This window comes from Lolium rigidum, chromosome 4 (genome assembly GCF_022539505.1).
Source record: "Lolium rigidum isolate FL_2022 chromosome 4, APGP_CSIRO_Lrig_0.1, whole genome shotgun sequence".
Classification (NCBI taxonomy): domain Eukaryota; kingdom Viridiplantae; phylum Streptophyta; class Magnoliopsida; order Poales; family Poaceae; genus Lolium; species Lolium rigidum.
Window position 1 is genome coordinate 184,135,501 of NC_061511.1, and position 18,503 is coordinate 184,154,003.

Genomic DNA, 18,503 nt, shown 5'->3' on the forward strand with positions numbered 1-18,503 from the left:
ACCTACCTAGCATACACAGTAGAAAATCCGTGATGTTGGAGCGCGGATTATTGGGTCATTAATGACATGGTGCTCTTTTTTGAACGGTTCAAAATGGCGATTTTAAATTTCAAAAAGTTCCGATGAAAAATTTTAAACATAGGAAATAATGTAATCTACCAACACGAAGAAACCTCACCTCAAAATACCTAATATTTTGGGCCGCACAAAAATGACAAAAGCTATCACATTTTATCATTTCTGTTAAGCCTAGAATATAAGGTATTTTGGGTTAATATTTTGTATGTTTGTAGAGTACATTATTACCTATATATATAGAATACTAGCACAAAACATGTGCGTTGCCACGGCGCTAAATGATTATCAATTGTTTAGTTGGCGTGCCGCTGATGACGAGATCGACACCTATGACCAAAAATAGATTGTAGCCTAGCTGAAAAGTTCAGATTATCAGCCACCAAGCTGAACAAGAATCAAATTGAAAAGTACAATTTCTCCTGAAAAAGAATCGAAATATAAAATAAATGTAGGTTGGCTATGGCTAAATTTTTCCGATCCATTAATTTAAGGAAAATGATCTATATCCTTCGGAGGTTGTGTAGCTCGCAGCCTACGGTTTCCATTGCGCGCTACATCGGTGGGTTGGAGGGGAACTCACGAGCATACCACCAGAACAACATATTCTTTTCCCGTCCTTATTTTCACCATGGTTTCTTCTCCGCCTTGCTCCTCCATGTCACAGTGAGCGCCACTTGCCCACTTCCTTTGCCGATGCCATTGCCGCGCACCTCTCTACTCCGCACCCTCAGTGCACTCCCACGGCGGTGCTGCAACACATATAAGCGCGGGAGCTGCAACATGGGAGTTGCAAGGAGCAGCGGTGTTACATGCCGACTGTTGTCGGTGCCACCTTCCATGCGGGAGCTTGCATCGAGCGGCCCGCGGTCCTACAAGAGGGTGTTGCGGACGCGTTGTTGTGCTACAAGGCGAGCATCGGGCGCAGCCGTGGTTCTGCATGTAGGCCGGCGGGAGCTGCCGCACTGCTGCTTCGTGAGTATAGGGTTGAGGATGAGTCCATCGGGGGTATATGGTTGGGGATATGGAAGATATTCTCAACAAGTGCTTATTTAATTTTATAACTGAATTATGCAACTACCAAATATATTACCGCACTACCCATGTGGCCATGTCACACTCACTAAATCTCATGTTTCCAATCCTTCATTTAGCAAGCGAGATACAATCAAAACAAAAATAGCTAATGAGCGTAAGCATAGAGATTAACAAGTCTAGAGTCGTAGCAATGCACTGACGCCAATGTGCTCGTCCACCACTATTTTTCGACCACGAGGCTATGTCTTTTTCGACCACAAATTTGCTTGTACCAACTGTAGTTTGTATAGTTTATAGTACCTGCTTTTTAAATATTATTGCAAAATAAAAAATAGGTCGTCTCGCTGGGAGCACACCCAAACGCAAACGGACGTGTAGTCAAAATATATATGCGGAACGACGCAAATGGATACGCGCGACCACTTTTGAGCATCCAATATGCATCCCGTTAGAGATGCCCTTAGCTTGCATATCCTCGCACAGTCACGCAAATGTTCCTTTGCACCACTCCTAATTCTTCGCATGCTACCGCAACTTCTTTTTCGCAGGTGACAATTTACAAAACGTCAGGTCAGCTAATTAGAAGAGCAGATGCGGGCAGCTGGGAGTTCTTTGCTTTGGAGATGGCGGCGCAGGTGCACAAAGCTCCAGTGGCTGACTGGTTGTGGGCTTGTGGCCGCGCTTGGTGTTCCGTCCGCCATCGCTGCGCACAGCGGCACCTCCTCCTCGGGCAGAAAACCAGCAGAAATGAGATCGATGCACGGCGGCGCAGGACTTTTCAGCATCTTCGAACGACTTGGAGGATTGGCGATTGTGGAATTGTATGTATTTGTACAAGGAAGGGATTCGACTGTATTAGGCTCGGACTCGACCTTCCTTTTTTAGACAACTCTGATGGAGTCCTTGTACTACACGATGAACATGGAGTATGCGATTTGGCGTGCAAGAGCAGAGGAGAGGCACGCGATGGACGAATTGGGCCACACAAGTCAGGTCTAGGAGACTCTTCGGCAGGGTGGGCCTAGGAAAAGTACCTTTTGGCCTGTTTGTGACACCAGGCAGTCACCTATTGCAATTTAATAATAAAGATTTTTAATTTTTTTTGAAACTCTGCAATCATTTTTTCAAATTTCGAAAAATAAAGGGCTCCATGAGATCCAAGGTCCAAAGTAAATTTTCGGTTTTGTTGCCCTCTCTGCACGACCGAGCCACGTTCCCCACGGCCCACGCCGCGTTCACAATTTCATTCTTCCTGCCGTCCGCAACGAGGGGGGAAAACGAGCGGCGCTCGCGCGCTCCATGGCTCCGCTCCCCCTGCCTTCCTCCCCGCGCCTTCGTCCGTTAATTCCACGCTCCGGCCAGGCCGATCGCCACCACCTCCGGGCACCTTTAAAGCCAACCAGAGAAGAGAAGGGCCGGAGCAACCCAATAAGCTAGCGGGACGCCGGAGAGAGAGGGGGCCGGTGGAAGCTGCCGCGCGCGCTTCGCCCACATCCCCCCTCCTCCTCCCCCCCCACCACGCCCACGCCGTTCATAGCTCTCTACAACAGGTAGCACGTACCTACGCCGGCGAGAGAGACAGAACTCGCGTGCGCGCGCCTAGCTCCTCGGCCGCCGGCGGTTTCGTCTCTCGTCTCTCGCCTGCCATGGGAACGGAGGTCCTCCGCTCGCACGACTGCCTCTCCCGCGTCCGCCACCACGCGCGCGGCTCCAGGCGGTCGCCGCGCCCGGCCGCGAGGACGACGCGCCACGGCGCCGCTCGCCACGGACAGGCGGCGGCGGCGGCGTCGCCCGTGCCGCGCGAGGTCCGGGTCAAGGCAGCCGCGGAGGCAGCGTACGCCGGGCCGGCGTTCGGTGCCATGTCGCCGTCGCCGCGGGCGCTGCCGCTGCCGCGCTTCAGCTTCTCCAAGCCGCCCCCCGCGGCGGCCGCCGTGGACGACTCGGCCACGCGGGAGCTCCGGCGGCTGCTGGGCCTCGAGCGGCCCGAGACGAATTGACCACGCGCCCGCGCGCGCGAGCGATCGATCCGACAAGCAGCAGGCCACGGGTTCAGCAAACCAAGAAAGGGGTATCGATCAAGATGTACGTACGTGTGGGTCTCCTCCGTCGATTCTTTTGGGTTAATCTCCGGCGACGGCGCGTTCCCGGGCAATGTCCGCTCCGATGCGCCTTCCTCCCTCAATCGTCCTGTGTTTTTTGTCAAGGACGGAGGGAGGCGGGGAGCGACGGGTGCGCTAGCTCCCATCCATTGTCTGGAACCCGTCGCCGGAGAGGGGGCTGAACTAGAAAGGAGAGATAATGATATGGCGGGAAGATTGGATTTGATTTAGATGTGGTTAATGGAATCTCTGGTGTTTTCAGATTTTGCTCTCGCTCGTCTTCGCTGCTCTTCTCCCCTCCGCTTTTCATTCACATCTGGGCAAATGACAAGCTGCAATTAAACATAAGTTTTGAATCGAAGAAGGACTTAATTAACATATGCGTCAACTGATGCTGAGCCGGGGGCATCCCCCATTTTGAAAAGAACAAAACGTAGATAGCTAGATGTCTGGATGACACAACAGTGCAGAGAATATGAAGGTTGCGTCCGCAAATCATGTACATACACACACACAATGTCAAGACAAAATTCAGACAAGTACAGAGCCTCTTTCAAAATTATTCACAATACGCATTTAAATTACTGTCACTAAGCATTTTCTTTTCTCTACACAGTTTCAAGACATCTTCCTTCCAAATTACCCACAGTACATATACATCATTGGCGCAAACATATACTTTTTTGATATACAATTTCAAGATAAAATTCAGACAAGTTGAGAGCCTCCTCTTCCAACTTGCTCACAATATCTACGCGGATACAGGAGACGTGGAGATACTTATACCTTGTCGTCCAACCTCACAGTTCCACATACGGCACCACGGAAGGTTCAGATCTTGCGGACAAGAACTTGAGCGCCGTACTGGGGTTGGAGGGTCATCACACTCATCGGGGCATGAACATAGGATGGCGAGACATCGAATGCAAACCCCTGGAGGACCATTGCAAGCACCAACTTTGCCTCAACCATTGCGAGATTCTGGCCAACACAAATGGCAGGCCCAATCCCAAAGGGAAAGTACGCACCAAGGTGATAGCTCTTGCCATCTGCAAACCTCGATGGATCAAACTCCTCTGCATTAGCGCCCCATATGTCAACATCATGGTGAATGTCAATAATAGGCAGATTGACTTGCGTGCCGGCAGGGATGTCGAGTTTTCCCAGCTTGACATCCCTAGTGGTTGTCCTGTTGACGAATAAAGCTGGGGGATATAGCCTGAGGGTCTCCTTCAACACCATATTTACCTGATACCATGCCCACATTACCAGTGTGTGTTATTCACTATGTTTCAGTTTAGCATCAAGAATATTAAAAAGTTGCAGTAATCATTGTAATAAATAGGCTCACAATTTTGAGACCGCTCAGGTTTTCTGCGATTGGGTGCTCGTACTTGCCACATACTTGATGGACTTCATCTCGGGCCTTGTCTTGCCATTCTTTATGCAATGCCAGCAAAAGCGTTGCCCATGTCAACAAATTTGCGGTTGTTTCTTTACCAGCAAAGTAAAACGTCTTGCACTCATCAATGATCTCTTCGACTCCCATTTTAAACCCGTTGTCAGTTTTGCTGGCTGATAGCATCAAGCCAAGCAAATTTTTGGAATCTTCACACTTCGTTCCATTGATCTCAATCAATTTACGCAGAGAACTCCGGATTTCTTGGTTTAGGTAATTCCTTCTTCGGTTCTTCTTTGTCGGTATAAACCTAGGAGAGAAAGAGGTCATATTATTTTTCCTTAGAAACAAAGTTTGATTTAAGAGCATGAGTAGCAACAGAGAGAGGCAAACTTTTTTTTCTCCAATGAAACATTGAAGGAGCGTGTAGGAGGAACTACATGTTTATTAACAGAGAAGAAATGGCGACCCAATTGGAGTTTATGACTCAATCTCACCTAAAGCCAGGAAAGTAAAAGGTTCTCATTGCAAGGATAACAAGTTCTATCTGCTCTTCTTGCAATTGAAAAACTCGTTTTCCTTCCTCATAGCTGCTTCCAAATGCCACGCAGGAAAGTACATCCCCACCCAAAGTGTGGAATTCCTTATGTACATCGATCTCAAACTCGGTGCGGGTTTTTCCTTGGACTTCCCATTTATCCAGCATGGATGAGATGATAGATGACATTTCTGGTATCCAGCCCTACAAAAATAATCCAGAATGGGTAGTGGTAAATGATATTTCGTTAAGAGCATTATCTAGAGCACCACTGTTGTTCAGTCAACAGGTTTAGTAGAAAGAAGAAACATGGACACCACAGGTCACAAACTACTCTCATAACATTTTGTCAGATACAAATTGTGAATGAATTTACTAGTCATACAAAAGGTTAATAACAAATGTTACCAATCAATATACAACCAGTTGATATTTGTTAAAGAACTCAGATAAATCCCATTCCAACTATTCATACACGCATTGATAGGAGTTTAAATCAAAGTTAGCAGAAATTGAATTATTTTCAGAAATGAATTGCTTGAAATAAGTGCATACGGTCCTCTTCAGTAACGAAACTAATGACTAAACTCCAACCAATTGCAATAACAATTCTGTAAACAGAGCAAAAGTTGCCCTGATCTCACTGATGAGTCAGGATATATCATATGTATAGATCGCTGCATCAACCAACATATTAACAAGAAGGACTTCATAGTTAAATTGCTGAAATCCTTATGTAGGTTGCTACCTCCATTTTAGTATACCTCCGGCCCAAATTAATTGGCGCAGTAGGAGGAAGTATCATACGGAGTACTAATTTATTGCCAATTTTCTGTTTCATTTCGAGCTCAAGAAACGCTTTCTGACCTTGACCCTCTCCATGTTGAAGGCGGGCGCGATGACACGGCGGTGGTGCGCCCACGTCTCCCCGCTGAGCCCCACCAGCCCCTCGCCGATGAGTTGCCGAGCTTGCGGGTTGGTGCCGCCGGTAGTAGCCTTGTTGAAGGCCCCCGTGGAGTCGGTCAGCACGGTCTTGGCGACCTCCGCGCCGGAGATCACCAGCCGCGGCCGGGGCCCTAGCCAGAACACGAACGGCCAGCCGTACTGCGCCGGCCAGACGCGGTAGTGCGGCGCGACGCGGTCGATGACGGCGTGGTGGAAAGAGGGGAGCGGCGTGGACTTGGCGGCGGCCAGGAGGGCGACCCAGTCGGACCCGTTCCCGACGACCAGCCTGCGCGGGGGCCCCCGGATGCCCTGCCGGCGGAAGCGGCGCTCCAGGCGGTACGGGACCCACAGGAGGGAGTGGGCCACGCGCAGCACGTACGCGAGCGCGGCGAGCAGACCGGCCAGGAGGAGGACGGCGGCGAGGGTGCCCATTGCTTGGCGTTTCTTCGAATGGATGCAGTGGGGTTGGGCTCCGGGTCGCCGGTGGACTGATCCATAAGAAGAACCAACGAAAGAGTTGACTTTTGGTGTCGGAGCAGGTAGTCGGCCATGATTTCTTCTCGTTTGATTCCCCTGCGCTTCTTTTCTGAATATTTGGGGCGGCTGACGGCCGAACCCCTTCCTCAGTCTCCTCGCTCCCCGCCGGTAGCGAGACGAGGTTCCGGTAGAGCATCCGTAACAGCATCTTCAATTGTATGACTATATATCAATCGATAGTTTAGCAATTTGATAAAAGAAAAAAAAAACAGTTTTTTAGATTAAGGCTCAACAAGCCGCCTTTTACGACCGAATTTACAAATAGTTTACAAATGCTGCAACAGCTTAGCATCTTGATCCTTGAAGCTCTTATCCTGCCCTGCCACACTACTGCAGAAGAAGCAATGTCGATGAACGGATGAAGCATGTCACATAGGAACTCACACCATCGTCGCCCTCCAGCCAGCCAGTTGCCATGCCACCCGTCCACCTCTAAAAAAACCACTCTGCTTTTTCGCCCCGGATCGAAGAACGCCGTACGAGGTGGAACAACTCACCCTGAGCACGGATGGACAATGACGAACATGGTGCCAAGGGGAAGAACTCGAGCACGGCCGCCTCCCCACGCATCTACATAGATACATCGCCGTCGTCCGCAGAACCACAACGTTCAAGACCCAAACTGTCAAATAAAGACATCAACGAAGATGTGGGGAAAGAAAAGTGTTGAGCCACCCATCTTGACCATGGCTTGGGGTCTTGAATACCAAGAATTAGTTGTTGCTAGAGTGGATCACTTACTCTCTCACCCAAGCTCGAGGGCGTCGACCCGACTGTGAGAAAAGCACCTCCAGGAGAGCATAGCACATGTCTTGCCACAACACAACACCGAGACAGATAAACCCCTACCACAGATACCTACCAACCACTGGCAAAGCTCGTCCACCGACCTCGTATATCCAGCCATGGAGGGGGACAACTCCAGAGCGATGTTATGATTTATTTCTGAAACTAACAAAATAATATTAGCTTTTAACATTTTCATGCTTTATTATTAATCAAAAGAAATAGTAAATGATAAATTGCAAATTAGGATTTATGAAATACCACTAATATTTTAGTTGACAAAAATATGATTAAAAAAACTAATCTTAATATTTTTATTTACTTACTGGTTTGTTAGATTTATTTTTGAAACTAAACTAATTATTGAATTCAAATTGTATCTAAAACAAATGAAAAGGCATAATTAATAAGGTTAAAATAATTAAATTTTCATTTTGACACACATTTTTATTTTATATTTTTATTGAATAAAGTTTATTTTTGTGAGCATTTTGATATATTATTCATATTTTTCTGAGCAAAATTGAGTTTTATTTATTTCTGCAAAGTTTCAGTGATTTTCTGGTTTTTGAAATAAAATTAAAATCTAAACGTGCCCATCTGGAGTTAGCCTTAGCCACAGACAGGTGGGACCTGTGTCCACCTCAGCAGCCACGCGACGAAGACTCGTCAAGGGCCAAGGGGGTCCTACGGCCACGTTGACCTCGTCGGCCAATAACCGCCGACGGCCAGCGCACGACGGCGCCACCGTTTTACGGACTCCCGGGACGGACTACTAACGGTTTTCGAATCTCCTCGACACGCTGAGGCTGGTGGTGGTGATGGCTTTGCGAGGGGATCACCGGAGCTAGCTCCGGCGAGCACTACCGCGGCGACGAACTCCGGCAAAACGGCTATCTCGAGCTACCGTTGATGAATCGATGCAAATAAGAAGTCTAAGAACGCGTCTACTCACCCTGGTGCTCCCCAGCTAGTCGCCGGTGTCGATTGGAGACGGAATCGACCTCAACTTTGCCGATTCCGGTGATGTACCACGGAAGAAAATCTTGAAATTGGCCGCACTCAGACCTCCCCTTGATGCTCTACTCGATCAGTAGAACAGCGACGTCGAGGTGCATCTCCTCGACCACTTCTTGAGCTTCGGGGTGCTCTCCATCGTCAACTTCATGCTCGACTCCTACGGCCATGAGTGGAAGATGGTGAGGAATAGAGAGATTGAGAGAGCAAGAGGGTTAGCGGCGAGGCATTAGGGTTTCCTGGCGATCCTCCTCTCCATTATATAGGACAAGGGATGGACGACAACGACGACATGGCGGCGATGTCCGGCAGAGATGCAGTGGTATCGGTGATACGTCTCCAATGTATCTATAATTTCTTATGTTCCATGCTAGTTTTATGACAATACCTACATGTTTTATTCACACTTATGCATTTTCCGGGACTAACCTATTAACAAGATGCCACAGTGCCAGTTCCTGTTTTCTGCTGTTTTTGATTTCAGAAAAGTTGGTTTACAAATATTCTCGGAATTGGACGAAACAAAAGCCCACGGCCCTATTTTCCACGGAGTGTTCCAGAAGACCGAAGAAGAGTCGAGGAAGGCCAGCAGGGGGCCCACACCATAGGGCGGCGCCAGGGAACTGCCGCGCCAAGGTGTGGTGAGGGAGCCCCTGGCTCCCCCGACGCTGCCCCTTCGCCTATTTATTCCTTCGTCTCCGAAAACCCTAGCACCGGGAGCCAAATTACGAGAAGAGTTTCGTAGCTCCGCCGCCACCAAAAACCCTAATTCGGGGGACAGAAGTCTCTGTTTAGGCACCCTGCCGGGACGAGGAATTGCCCCCGGAGCCATCTCCATCGACTCCATCGCCATCTTCATCGCTGTTGCTGTCTCCCATGATGAGGAGGGATTAGTTCTCCCCCGAGGCTGAGGGCTCTACCGGTAGCTATGTGGTTCATCTCTCTCTCCCATGGTGTGATCTTTATGTGATCATGAGCTTTGTAATCTAGTTGAATATGTAGATGTTACTCTTGTCTATTATGCACTCTAGAGGTTACTTTAATATGAACTCCGGAGTAACTCTCCACGGTGTGATGGTGACAGTGTGCGCATCGTGTGTGATTTCTTTATGACGTTGTGGAGCTTGTTTACTCCGGCTTGAGGTGTGCTTTTGCAGCCCTACACAATGAATGGTGTTTGTTATCCAACAAGAGAGTGTTTGAGAGTAGCATTTATTTATTCAATTATGTGATCATTGTTGAGAGTGTCCACTAGTGAAAGTATGATCTCTAGGCCTTGTTTCTAAGCATTGAAACACCGTTTCCAGCAAGTTCTGCTACATGTTCGCTTGCTGCCATTTTTATTTCAGATTGCAAACACTACTTATAATCATCCATATTACTTGTATTTCACTATCTCTTCGCCGAACTAGTGCACCTATACATCTGAGAAGTGTATTAGGTGTGTTGGGGACACAAGAGACTTCTTGTATCTTAATTGCAGGGTTGCTTGAGAGGGATATCTTTGACCTCTACCTCCCTGAGTTCGATAAACCTTGGGTGATTCACTTAAGGAAAACTTGCTGATGTTCTACGAACCTCTGCTCTTGGAGGCCCAACACTGTCTACAGGAATAGAAGCGTGCGTAGACATCAATCGGCGAGTGTGAGTTGGGCACTGATGTCTACGCATGCTTCTATTCCTTTAGTACCATGAAAATTTCTACAACCATATTTTCCTCTCTCATAATAATTTCCAGTAGCATCATGAACAAAATCAACAATATAACTATCACATAAAGCATTCTTATCATGAGTCTCATGCATAAAATAATTACTACTCCCAGCATAAGCATAGTCATTCTTATTAATTGTAGTGGGAGCAAATTCAACAAAGTAGCTATCATTATTATTCTCATCATCAAATATAGGAGGCATAGTATAATCATAATAAACTTTATCCTCCATAGTAGGTGGCACCAAAATACCACTATCATTATAATCATCATAAATGGGAGGCAAAGTATCGTCAAAGTAAATTTTCTCCTCCATGCTTGGGGGACTAAAAATATCATGCTCATCAAAACCAGCTTCCCCAAGCTTAAATTCTTCCATAGCATTAGCAATAATAGTGTTCAAAGAGTTCATGCTAATAACATTGCTACAACTATTTTGCAAACAAAGTTCCATGGGTTTTTTAATTCTCTCTTCAAACACATCATGTCCTAATTCAATATAAAGTTCATAAAGATCTCTAATTTTTTTGTTGTTTTCCATTAAGCCTAACTAGTGAAAACAAGAAACAAAAAGAGGCAATTGCAGGATCTAAAGGAAATAGCTTCGAGCACTCACACACCGGCAACAGTGCTAGGAAATAGCTTAGTAGTCGGGGGATGTGAATACCTTTTACCTTACCTCCCCGGCAACGGCGCCAGAAAATAGCTTGATGTCTACGCACGCTTCTATTCCTGTATACAGTGTTGGGCCTCCAAGAGCAGAGGTTTGTAGAACAGCAGCAAGTTTCCCTTAAGTGAATCACCCAAGGTTTATCGAACTCAGGGAGGTAGAGGTCAAACATATCCCTCTCAAGCAACCACTGCAATTACGATACAAGAAGTCTCTTGTGTCCCCAACACACCTAATACACTTGTCAGATGTATAGGTGCACTAGTTCGGCGAAGAGATAGTGAGATGCAAGTGATATGGATGAATATGAGTGGTAATAGCAATCTGAAATAACTATGGCAGTAAGTAAACATGTAGTAGAACAGTAAGTAAACGGAGTTTCGATATTCGGAAACAAGGCCTAGGGATCATACTTTCACTAGTGGACTGTTGGAGATATGCCCAAGAGGCAATAATAAATGGTTATTATATATCTTTGTGTTTATGATAATATTTACATACCATGCTATAATTGTATTAACCGAAACATTGATACATGTGTGTTATGTGAACAACAAGGAGTCCCTAGTAAGCCTCTTGTATAACTAGCTTGTTGATTAATAGATGATCATGGTTTCGTGATCATGAACATTGGATGTTATTAATAACAAGGTTATGTCATTATATGAATGATGTAATGGACACACCCAATTAAGCGTAGCATAAGATCACGTCATTAAGTTACTTGCTATAAGCTTTCGATACATAGTTACCTAGTCCTTATGACCATGAGATCATGTAAATCACTTATACCGGAAAGGTACTTTGATTACATCAAACGCCACTGCGTAAATGGGTGGTTATAAAGGTGGGATTAAGTATCCGGAAAGTATGAGTTGAGGCATATGGATCAACAGTGGGATTTTTCCATCCCGATGACGGATAGATATACTCTGGGCCCTCTCGGTGGAATGTCGTCTAATGTCTTGCAAGCATATGAATAAGTTCATAAGAGACCACATACCACGGTACGAGTAAAGAGTACTTGTCAGGTGACGAGGTTGAACAAGGTATAGAGTGATACCGATGATCAAACCTCGGACAAGTAAAATATCGCGTGACAAAGGGAATTGGTATTATATGTGAATGGTTCATTCGATCACTAAAGTCATCGTTGAATATGTGGGAGCCATTATGGATCTCCGGATCCCGCTATTGGTTATTGGTCGGAGTGAGTACTCAACCATGTCCGCATAGTTCGCGAACCGTAGGGTGACACACTTAAAGTTGGATGTTGAAATGGTAGAACTTGAATATGGAATGGAGTTCGAATATTTGTTCGGAGTCCCGGATGAGATCCCGGACATCACGAGGAGTTCCGGAATGGTCCGGAGAATAAGATTCATATATAGGAAGTCATTTTATAAGATTTAAAATGATCCGGAAGGTTCTATGGAAGGTTCTAGAAAAGTCCGGAAGAAATCACTAAGGAAGGCGGAGTCCGCGAGGGACTCCACCTCCCATGGCCGGCCAACCCTAATGGGGAGGAGTCCCAAGTGGACTCCTCTAAGGGGGCCGGCCACCCCCACATGGAAGGGGGAATCCCACCCCAAGTGGGATTCCCACCTTGGGTAGGTTTCCCTATCACATGGAAGGTTTTGGGTTCGGGTCTTATTCGGAGACTTGTAGTCCAACACTTGGGGCTTCCACCTATATAATGAGGGGCCAAGTGGAGGGGGCCGACCAACCCAACACAACAAGGTGGCCGCACCACCTAGATGGCCGGCGCCCCCCTCTCCCCAAACCCTAGCCGCCCCACTCCTCCTTCTTCCCCGCACGCTTAGCGAAGCTCCGTCGGGATTCTCCACCGCCACCGACACCACGCCGTCGTACTGTCGGATTCAAGAGGAGCTACTACTTCCGCTGCCCGCTGGAACGGGGAGGTGGACGTCGTCTTCATCAACAACCGAACGTGTGACCGAGTACGGAAGTGCTGCCCGTTCGTGGCTCCGTGATCAAGATCTTCTACGCGCTTTTACAAGCGGCAAGTGAACGTCTACCGCAGCAACAAGAGCCTCATCTTGTAGGCTTTGGAATCTCTTCAAGGGTGATACTCGATAATCCCCTCGTTGCTACCGTCTTCTAGATTGCATCTTGGCTTGGATTGTGTGTTCGCGGTAGGAATATGCAACGAATCCCTACAGTGGTATCAGAGCCGTGTCTATGCATAGATGGTTGCACGAGTAGAACACAATGGTTTTGTGGGCGTTGATGCTCTTGTTGTCTTTAGTTTGAGTACTTTGCATCTTTGTGGCATAGTGGGATGAAGCGGCTCGGGCTAACTTTACATGACCGCGTTCATGAGACTTGCTCCTCGTTCGACATGCAACTTGTATTGCATAAGAGGCTTTGCGGGTGTCCTGTCTCTCCTACTATAGTGAAGATTCAATTTACTCTTCTATTGACAACACTAGTATCACCGTTGTGGTTCATGTTCGTAGGTAGATTAGATCTCACTCGAAAACCCTAAACCACGTAAAATATGCAAACCAAATTAGAGAAGTCTAACTTGTTTTTGCAGGGTTTGGTGATGTGATATGGCCATAATGTGATGATATATATGTATGAGATGATCATTATTGTATTGTGGCAACCGGCAGGAGCCTTATGGTTGTCTTTAAATTTCATGTTGAGTAGTATTTCAAAGTAGTTGTAATAGTTGCTACATGAGGTAAACAACCATGAAGACGGCGCCATGGACCTTGACGCTACGCCGACAATGATGGAGATCATGCCCGTTGATGATGAAGATCATGTCCGTGCTTTGGAGATGAAGATCGAAGGCGCAAAGACTAAAGGGCCATATCATATCACATATGAATTGCATGTGATGTTAATCCTTTATGCATCTTATTTTACTTAGATCGCGACGGTAGCATTATAAGATGATCCCTCACATTAATATCAAGATAATAAAGTGTTCTCCCCTCGTATGCACCGTTGCCAAAGTTCATCGTTTCAAAGCGTCTCGTGATGATCGGATGTGATAGATTCAACGATTCATATACAACGGGTGTAAGCCATGTTGCACACGCGGAATACTTGGGTTTGCTTGACGAGCCTAGCATGTACAGACATGGCCTCGGGACAACGGAAACCGAAAGGTTGAACACGAGTCATATGGATGATGTGATCAACATGTTGATGTTCACCATTGAAGCTACATCATCTCACGTGATGATCGGTTTTGGTGTAGTGGATGTGGATCGTGTACCACTTAACAACTATGAGGGATGTTGTGTTAAGTGGGAGTTCATTAGTAATTAGATTAAAACATGAACTAATTATCATAAACATAGTCCGAGTAGTATTTTGAATTAATTTTGTAGTATTGGCATCCGTTTTCTACCATGCGCTAGTCTTGTTATTGAGATAGAAATACTGTTAAAATCTGACAAGAAACTTTACGGATTGGTACCGTATTGTTAAAGAATCAAGAAATGATTAAGTCCTATTGCAAACTTTTAGTAAAACTCACATTGTTGATTCAGAGAGCTATGGTTTCAATTAGTACCTAAAGTTATCTTGTCTCCGTGAAACTTGAAGTTCAAATATGTTTGAAAAGTAAGGAGCTGAAAATTTAGTTTTCAGAAATAATCAAGGTATGAGATATATATGATATCTAAGACCTTATTGCAAGATGATAGAATATAAGTTTGGTGAGACTACATAAACTCATAAGTTTTATGGGAATGTACGAAGGTTGAAGACGCAAGGCGTCCCAATCCTCCAACTATTGGGGCACTAACAATATTCGCATATCCATGAAGTGATCGTCCTTAGATATGCACCGTTACTAAGACTCGTCGTTTCGAAGCATCACGTGATGATCGGGTGTTATAGATTCTACGTGTGCATACAACGGGTGCAAGCTAGATTTGCACATGCGAATACCGAGGTTAATACTTTACGAGCCTAGCATGTACGGACATGGTCTCGAAAAGTCTTCATGATATGATGAATAAAATTATGAGTGAAATTGTTCATCATATTACAAAGGTTACTAATAGTGAAATCCGGAACACTTGTCATATGATGATCAACTTCAAAGTAAGAACCTCAAGGTTATTGGTATTTGACCAACAAACCTAGAAGTTATTGATGTTGAAGTATTTTTCTGAATAATGAGGAAAGCTAAAAGAGAAACTACAAAAGGTATTTTGGCAGAAAGAAAGAAAAGACTAGAAAGTCTAGCTCAGGTGTATATAAATGATATACATGTTATGGATGTATTCCTTGTTTGACTCACACAATGAAATTCTTGGGTATTAGTACTATATTGGTTGGTATGAAGTGTCATACAAAACAACGCAATACAAGAATACAATGGCCTAAGTGATCGATAAGGAATATGGTAGGAATGCACGTCGGGAACATAAATAAAGTGTTATTATGTTTGTCGTTGGCATTCTACCTAGCCCTTAGAATTTATATAAAGAACTTAATAAATTGTTATTTTGCTCTGGTCAAATCAAAACAATGAGTTGTTCAAATTATGACATTACTCCATGTACGATGGATAAGTTATTATAAATCTTAATGGTGAAACACACATACATAACACTGGCGCTAAAATGCCATAAGGCAAATGATTTGAATTCCACTTATTTGTGGAACCGCCATTTAGGTCATGTTAGAAAGGAACGCATGAAGGAACTCCATGCAAATGGATTTTTGGAGTCATTTGATTTTTGAATCGTTTGGCGCTTGCAAATATTTTCTAAAGAGATTGACTAAAATACCGTTCATAGGACAAGAGTTGAACGGGCAACTAACTTAGTGGAAACATACATGATGATGTATGTGGTTCACTGAGCATAGTTGTATGCGGGAGATTCTTCTACTTCATGAAAAACTTCCAACAATGAATTGAGTATATATATATGTGGATATATTCAATAAGGAAGAAGTCTGAAACATTTGAATGGATTCAAATAAATTTCAGCATGAAGTGGAAATCATCGTAATAGAAAAATCAAATATCTATGATTGGATCATGGTGGAAATATTTGAATTACGAGTTTTTAGCGAACATCTAAGAGAGTTATGAAATTGTTCTACAACTCACATTTCTTGGAGTATCATAATGATGATATTTTTAGTATCCGAGAGATGTATCCAAACCTTGTTGGATTAATGATGAGATAAAATATTACGACGCCATTATATTTTTTGTGGATTATGCTTTAGTGACTACCGCTTTTACACTGAATAGAGCATCATCATGATCCGTTGAAATGACACCATACGAGTTATGGCATGGGTATGAACCCTGATAGTCTTTTCTTAAAATTTTGGTATGCATAGCATAAGTAAATAAGTTTACAACCAAAATCGGATGAATGTCTTTGTTGGTTATCCCAGAGATTTGATTGGGAATTCTTCCCACGAGACAAAGACAAAAGTGTTTGTCAATGTTTCTTATTTCCGAGAAATTGTTTCTAGCGAAGTATTTGAGTGGGAGGACAATAGAACTTGATAAGGTTTATGAACCTGAGCATAATGATCAGAGTAGCACAGCATCGGAAAATTGGTTCCGGAAGCGACCGCGACGATCATGGCTCCCATGACTACAAAGTGTTTTAGCCATGGAGATCGAAGTACATATTGAACCTTGTAGGTATGGTTTACTTTGTGATCAAATAAATGATTTGTGGACAAAGGATTGATTTTGAACAATGATAAACCAACTACAAACAAAGAAGCTATGATGGGCCACGACTCCGTTAAAATGGCCATGTGCCATGAAATCCATGATAGATGAATACTTTTTGAAAGTAAATAGATCTATAAAATTGATTGACTTGGATAAAATATCCTTGAAGAAGCTCGACTTGTCAAAAAGTTGTTTACGACAAAGTTCAAAGAGTTGACTACGATAAGATTAGATCTTCCGTAGCAATGCTTATAGTCTATGTGGATTATTCTAGTAATCACTACATATTTCTTTTATGAGATATGCTAGTAGGATGGCAAAATGCACTACTTAACGATGTGTAGTAAGGTGTATACAAGATACAACCAATTGTTTTGCTAGTCCGTAGAATACTAGATAGGTATACGAACTTCAATTGGATGAAGTGAGTATCACGGAGTTGGAATCTTCACCAAGATGAAATAGTCAAAGAGTTTTTGATTTCATCAGAGACGATGAAGAGGCTTGCATTTGCAAGAAATTAAGTGGGAGCGCTGAGACATATTTATAATACTTATGTAGATGACATATAGTTGGTTATAAATGATGTAATTATATACTTGATTAAAAGGTTTCATTGAGAAATTAATTTCAATGAAAGGATATGGACTGAAACATATCTAGTGTCAAGATCTATGAAGATAGATTAAAACACAAAATAAGTTTAAGTCAAAGTACATAGAATGGATATTGAAATAGTTCAATATAGAAATATTAAGAAAATGTTCTTGTCATGTGAAGTTTTAACAAGACTTGAGTGTATCGATACTCAATGAGTAAAAACACATGAGTGATTATAGATCACAAATAATATGTACACAATCGAGATGTCATGTGCTCTTAAAAATGTTATGAGCATGTACCGGAATGATTCATGTGATGATCATTGAAAAACAGTAAGAATATTCTTGAGTACTTGAGAAGAAACCAAGGATATATATATAGTTTTGTATGGAGAAATGACAAACAAATCAGCTGTAATGTGATTACACCGATATTTGTTTTGTCACATATAAAAAAAAATTTCAATCTCAAATTAGACTAAGTGTTGTTTTAAAGGTAGCACAATGAGCTAGAAGTTGTCTATGTTAGATTTAGAAGAGTTCTAAATATTGTGACGGATTCTACAAACGAAAGGCAGAGTATGTCATTGTTTTGACAATGACTGAGGATGTTAAGTCAAGAAGTTCTTTGAGAACTTGGTGTAGTTCCGATAGTGTCAGAACTTTGAAGCTATATTGTGTGTGACAATATTAGTGACATATTTCAGACCGCGGAATTAAGGTTCCACCAGAAGATCAAAACATATTTAATGCCGACTCATTTGGAAATGAGTGATGCGTTGAGACGCAAATGAATTACAAAATACATACGTTTCTGAGCATGTCAGATCCGTTGACTAAAACCTCTCCAGTGAGCAAAACATGATAAAACACCAGAAGGCCAAGGTGTTATATCTTTACAAATGTAAACTAGATTATTGACTCTAGTGCAAGTGGGAGACTGAAGGAGATATGCCCTAGAGGCAATAATAAAGTAGTTATTATTTATATCTTTATGTTTATGATAAATGTTTATATATCATGCTATAATTGTATTAACCGAAACATTGAGTACATGTGTGATATGTAGACAACAAGAAGTCCCTAGTATGCCTCTTTATAACTAGCTTGTTGATTAATGGATGATCATAGTTTCATAATCATGAACATTGGATGTTATTAATAACAAGGTTATGTCATTGTATGAATGATGTAATGGACACACCCAATTAAGCGTAGCATAAGATCTCGTCATTAAGTTATTTGCTATAAGCTTTCGATACATAGTTACCTAGTCCTTATGACCATGAGATCATGTAAATCACTTATACCGGAAAGGTACTTTGATTACACCAAATGCCACTGCGTAAATGGGTGGTTATAAAGGTGGGATTAAGTATCCGGAAAGT

At 43.7% G+C, this 18,503-nt stretch overlaps 2 protein-coding genes across 2 annotated transcripts; one reads left to right on the plus strand and one right to left on the minus strand.

Annotated features, from left to right (window-relative positions):
• Window positions 1-2,759: 2,759 nt before the first annotated feature.
• LOC124706553 lies at window positions 2,760-3,475 on the plus strand. The gene has a single exon (XM_047238220.1). It carries the CDS (start codon window positions 2,760-2,762, stop codon window positions 3,108-3,110), a length of 351 nt encoding a protein of 116 aa, XP_047094176.1. The 3' UTR covers window positions 3,111-3,475.
• Window positions 3,476-3,742: 267 nt separating this feature from the next.
• LOC124706552 (cytochrome P450 734A1-like) lies at window positions 3,743-6,526 on the minus strand. The gene is made up of 4 exons (XM_047238219.1): window positions 6,017-6,526; window positions 5,109-5,353; window positions 4,564-4,921; window positions 3,743-4,460 (listed from the first exon to the last, which is right to left on the minus strand). The coding sequence occupies exons 1-4, from the start codon at window positions 6,524-6,526 to the stop codon at window positions 4,044-4,046; spliced, it is 1,530 nt and encodes a 509-aa protein (XP_047094175.1). The 3' UTR covers window positions 3,743-4,043.
• Window positions 6,527-18,503: the final 11,977 nt, after the last annotated feature.

What these genes read in the sequence shown, in the direction of transcription:
- LOC124706553 (XM_047238220.1), top strand. Translation starts at nt 2,760, where the DNA reads ATGGGAACGGAGGTCCTCCGCTCGCACGACTGCCTCTCCCGCGTCCGC.
- LOC124706552 (XM_047238219.1), bottom strand. Translation starts at nt 6,526, where the DNA reads ATGGGCACCCTCGCCGCCGTCCTCCTCCTGGCCGGTCTGCTCGCCGCG. An exon ending in TCAACATGGAGAGGGTCAAG is followed by an intron (nt 5,354 to 6,016) that starts GTCAGAAAGCGT and finishes TTATTTTTGTAG; the next exon opens with GGCTGGATACCAGAAATGTC. An exon ending in TTTTACTTTCCTGGCTTTAG is followed by an intron (nt 4,922 to 5,108) that starts GTGAGATTGAGT and finishes TTTCTCTCCTAG; the next exon opens with GTTTATACCGACAAAGAAGA.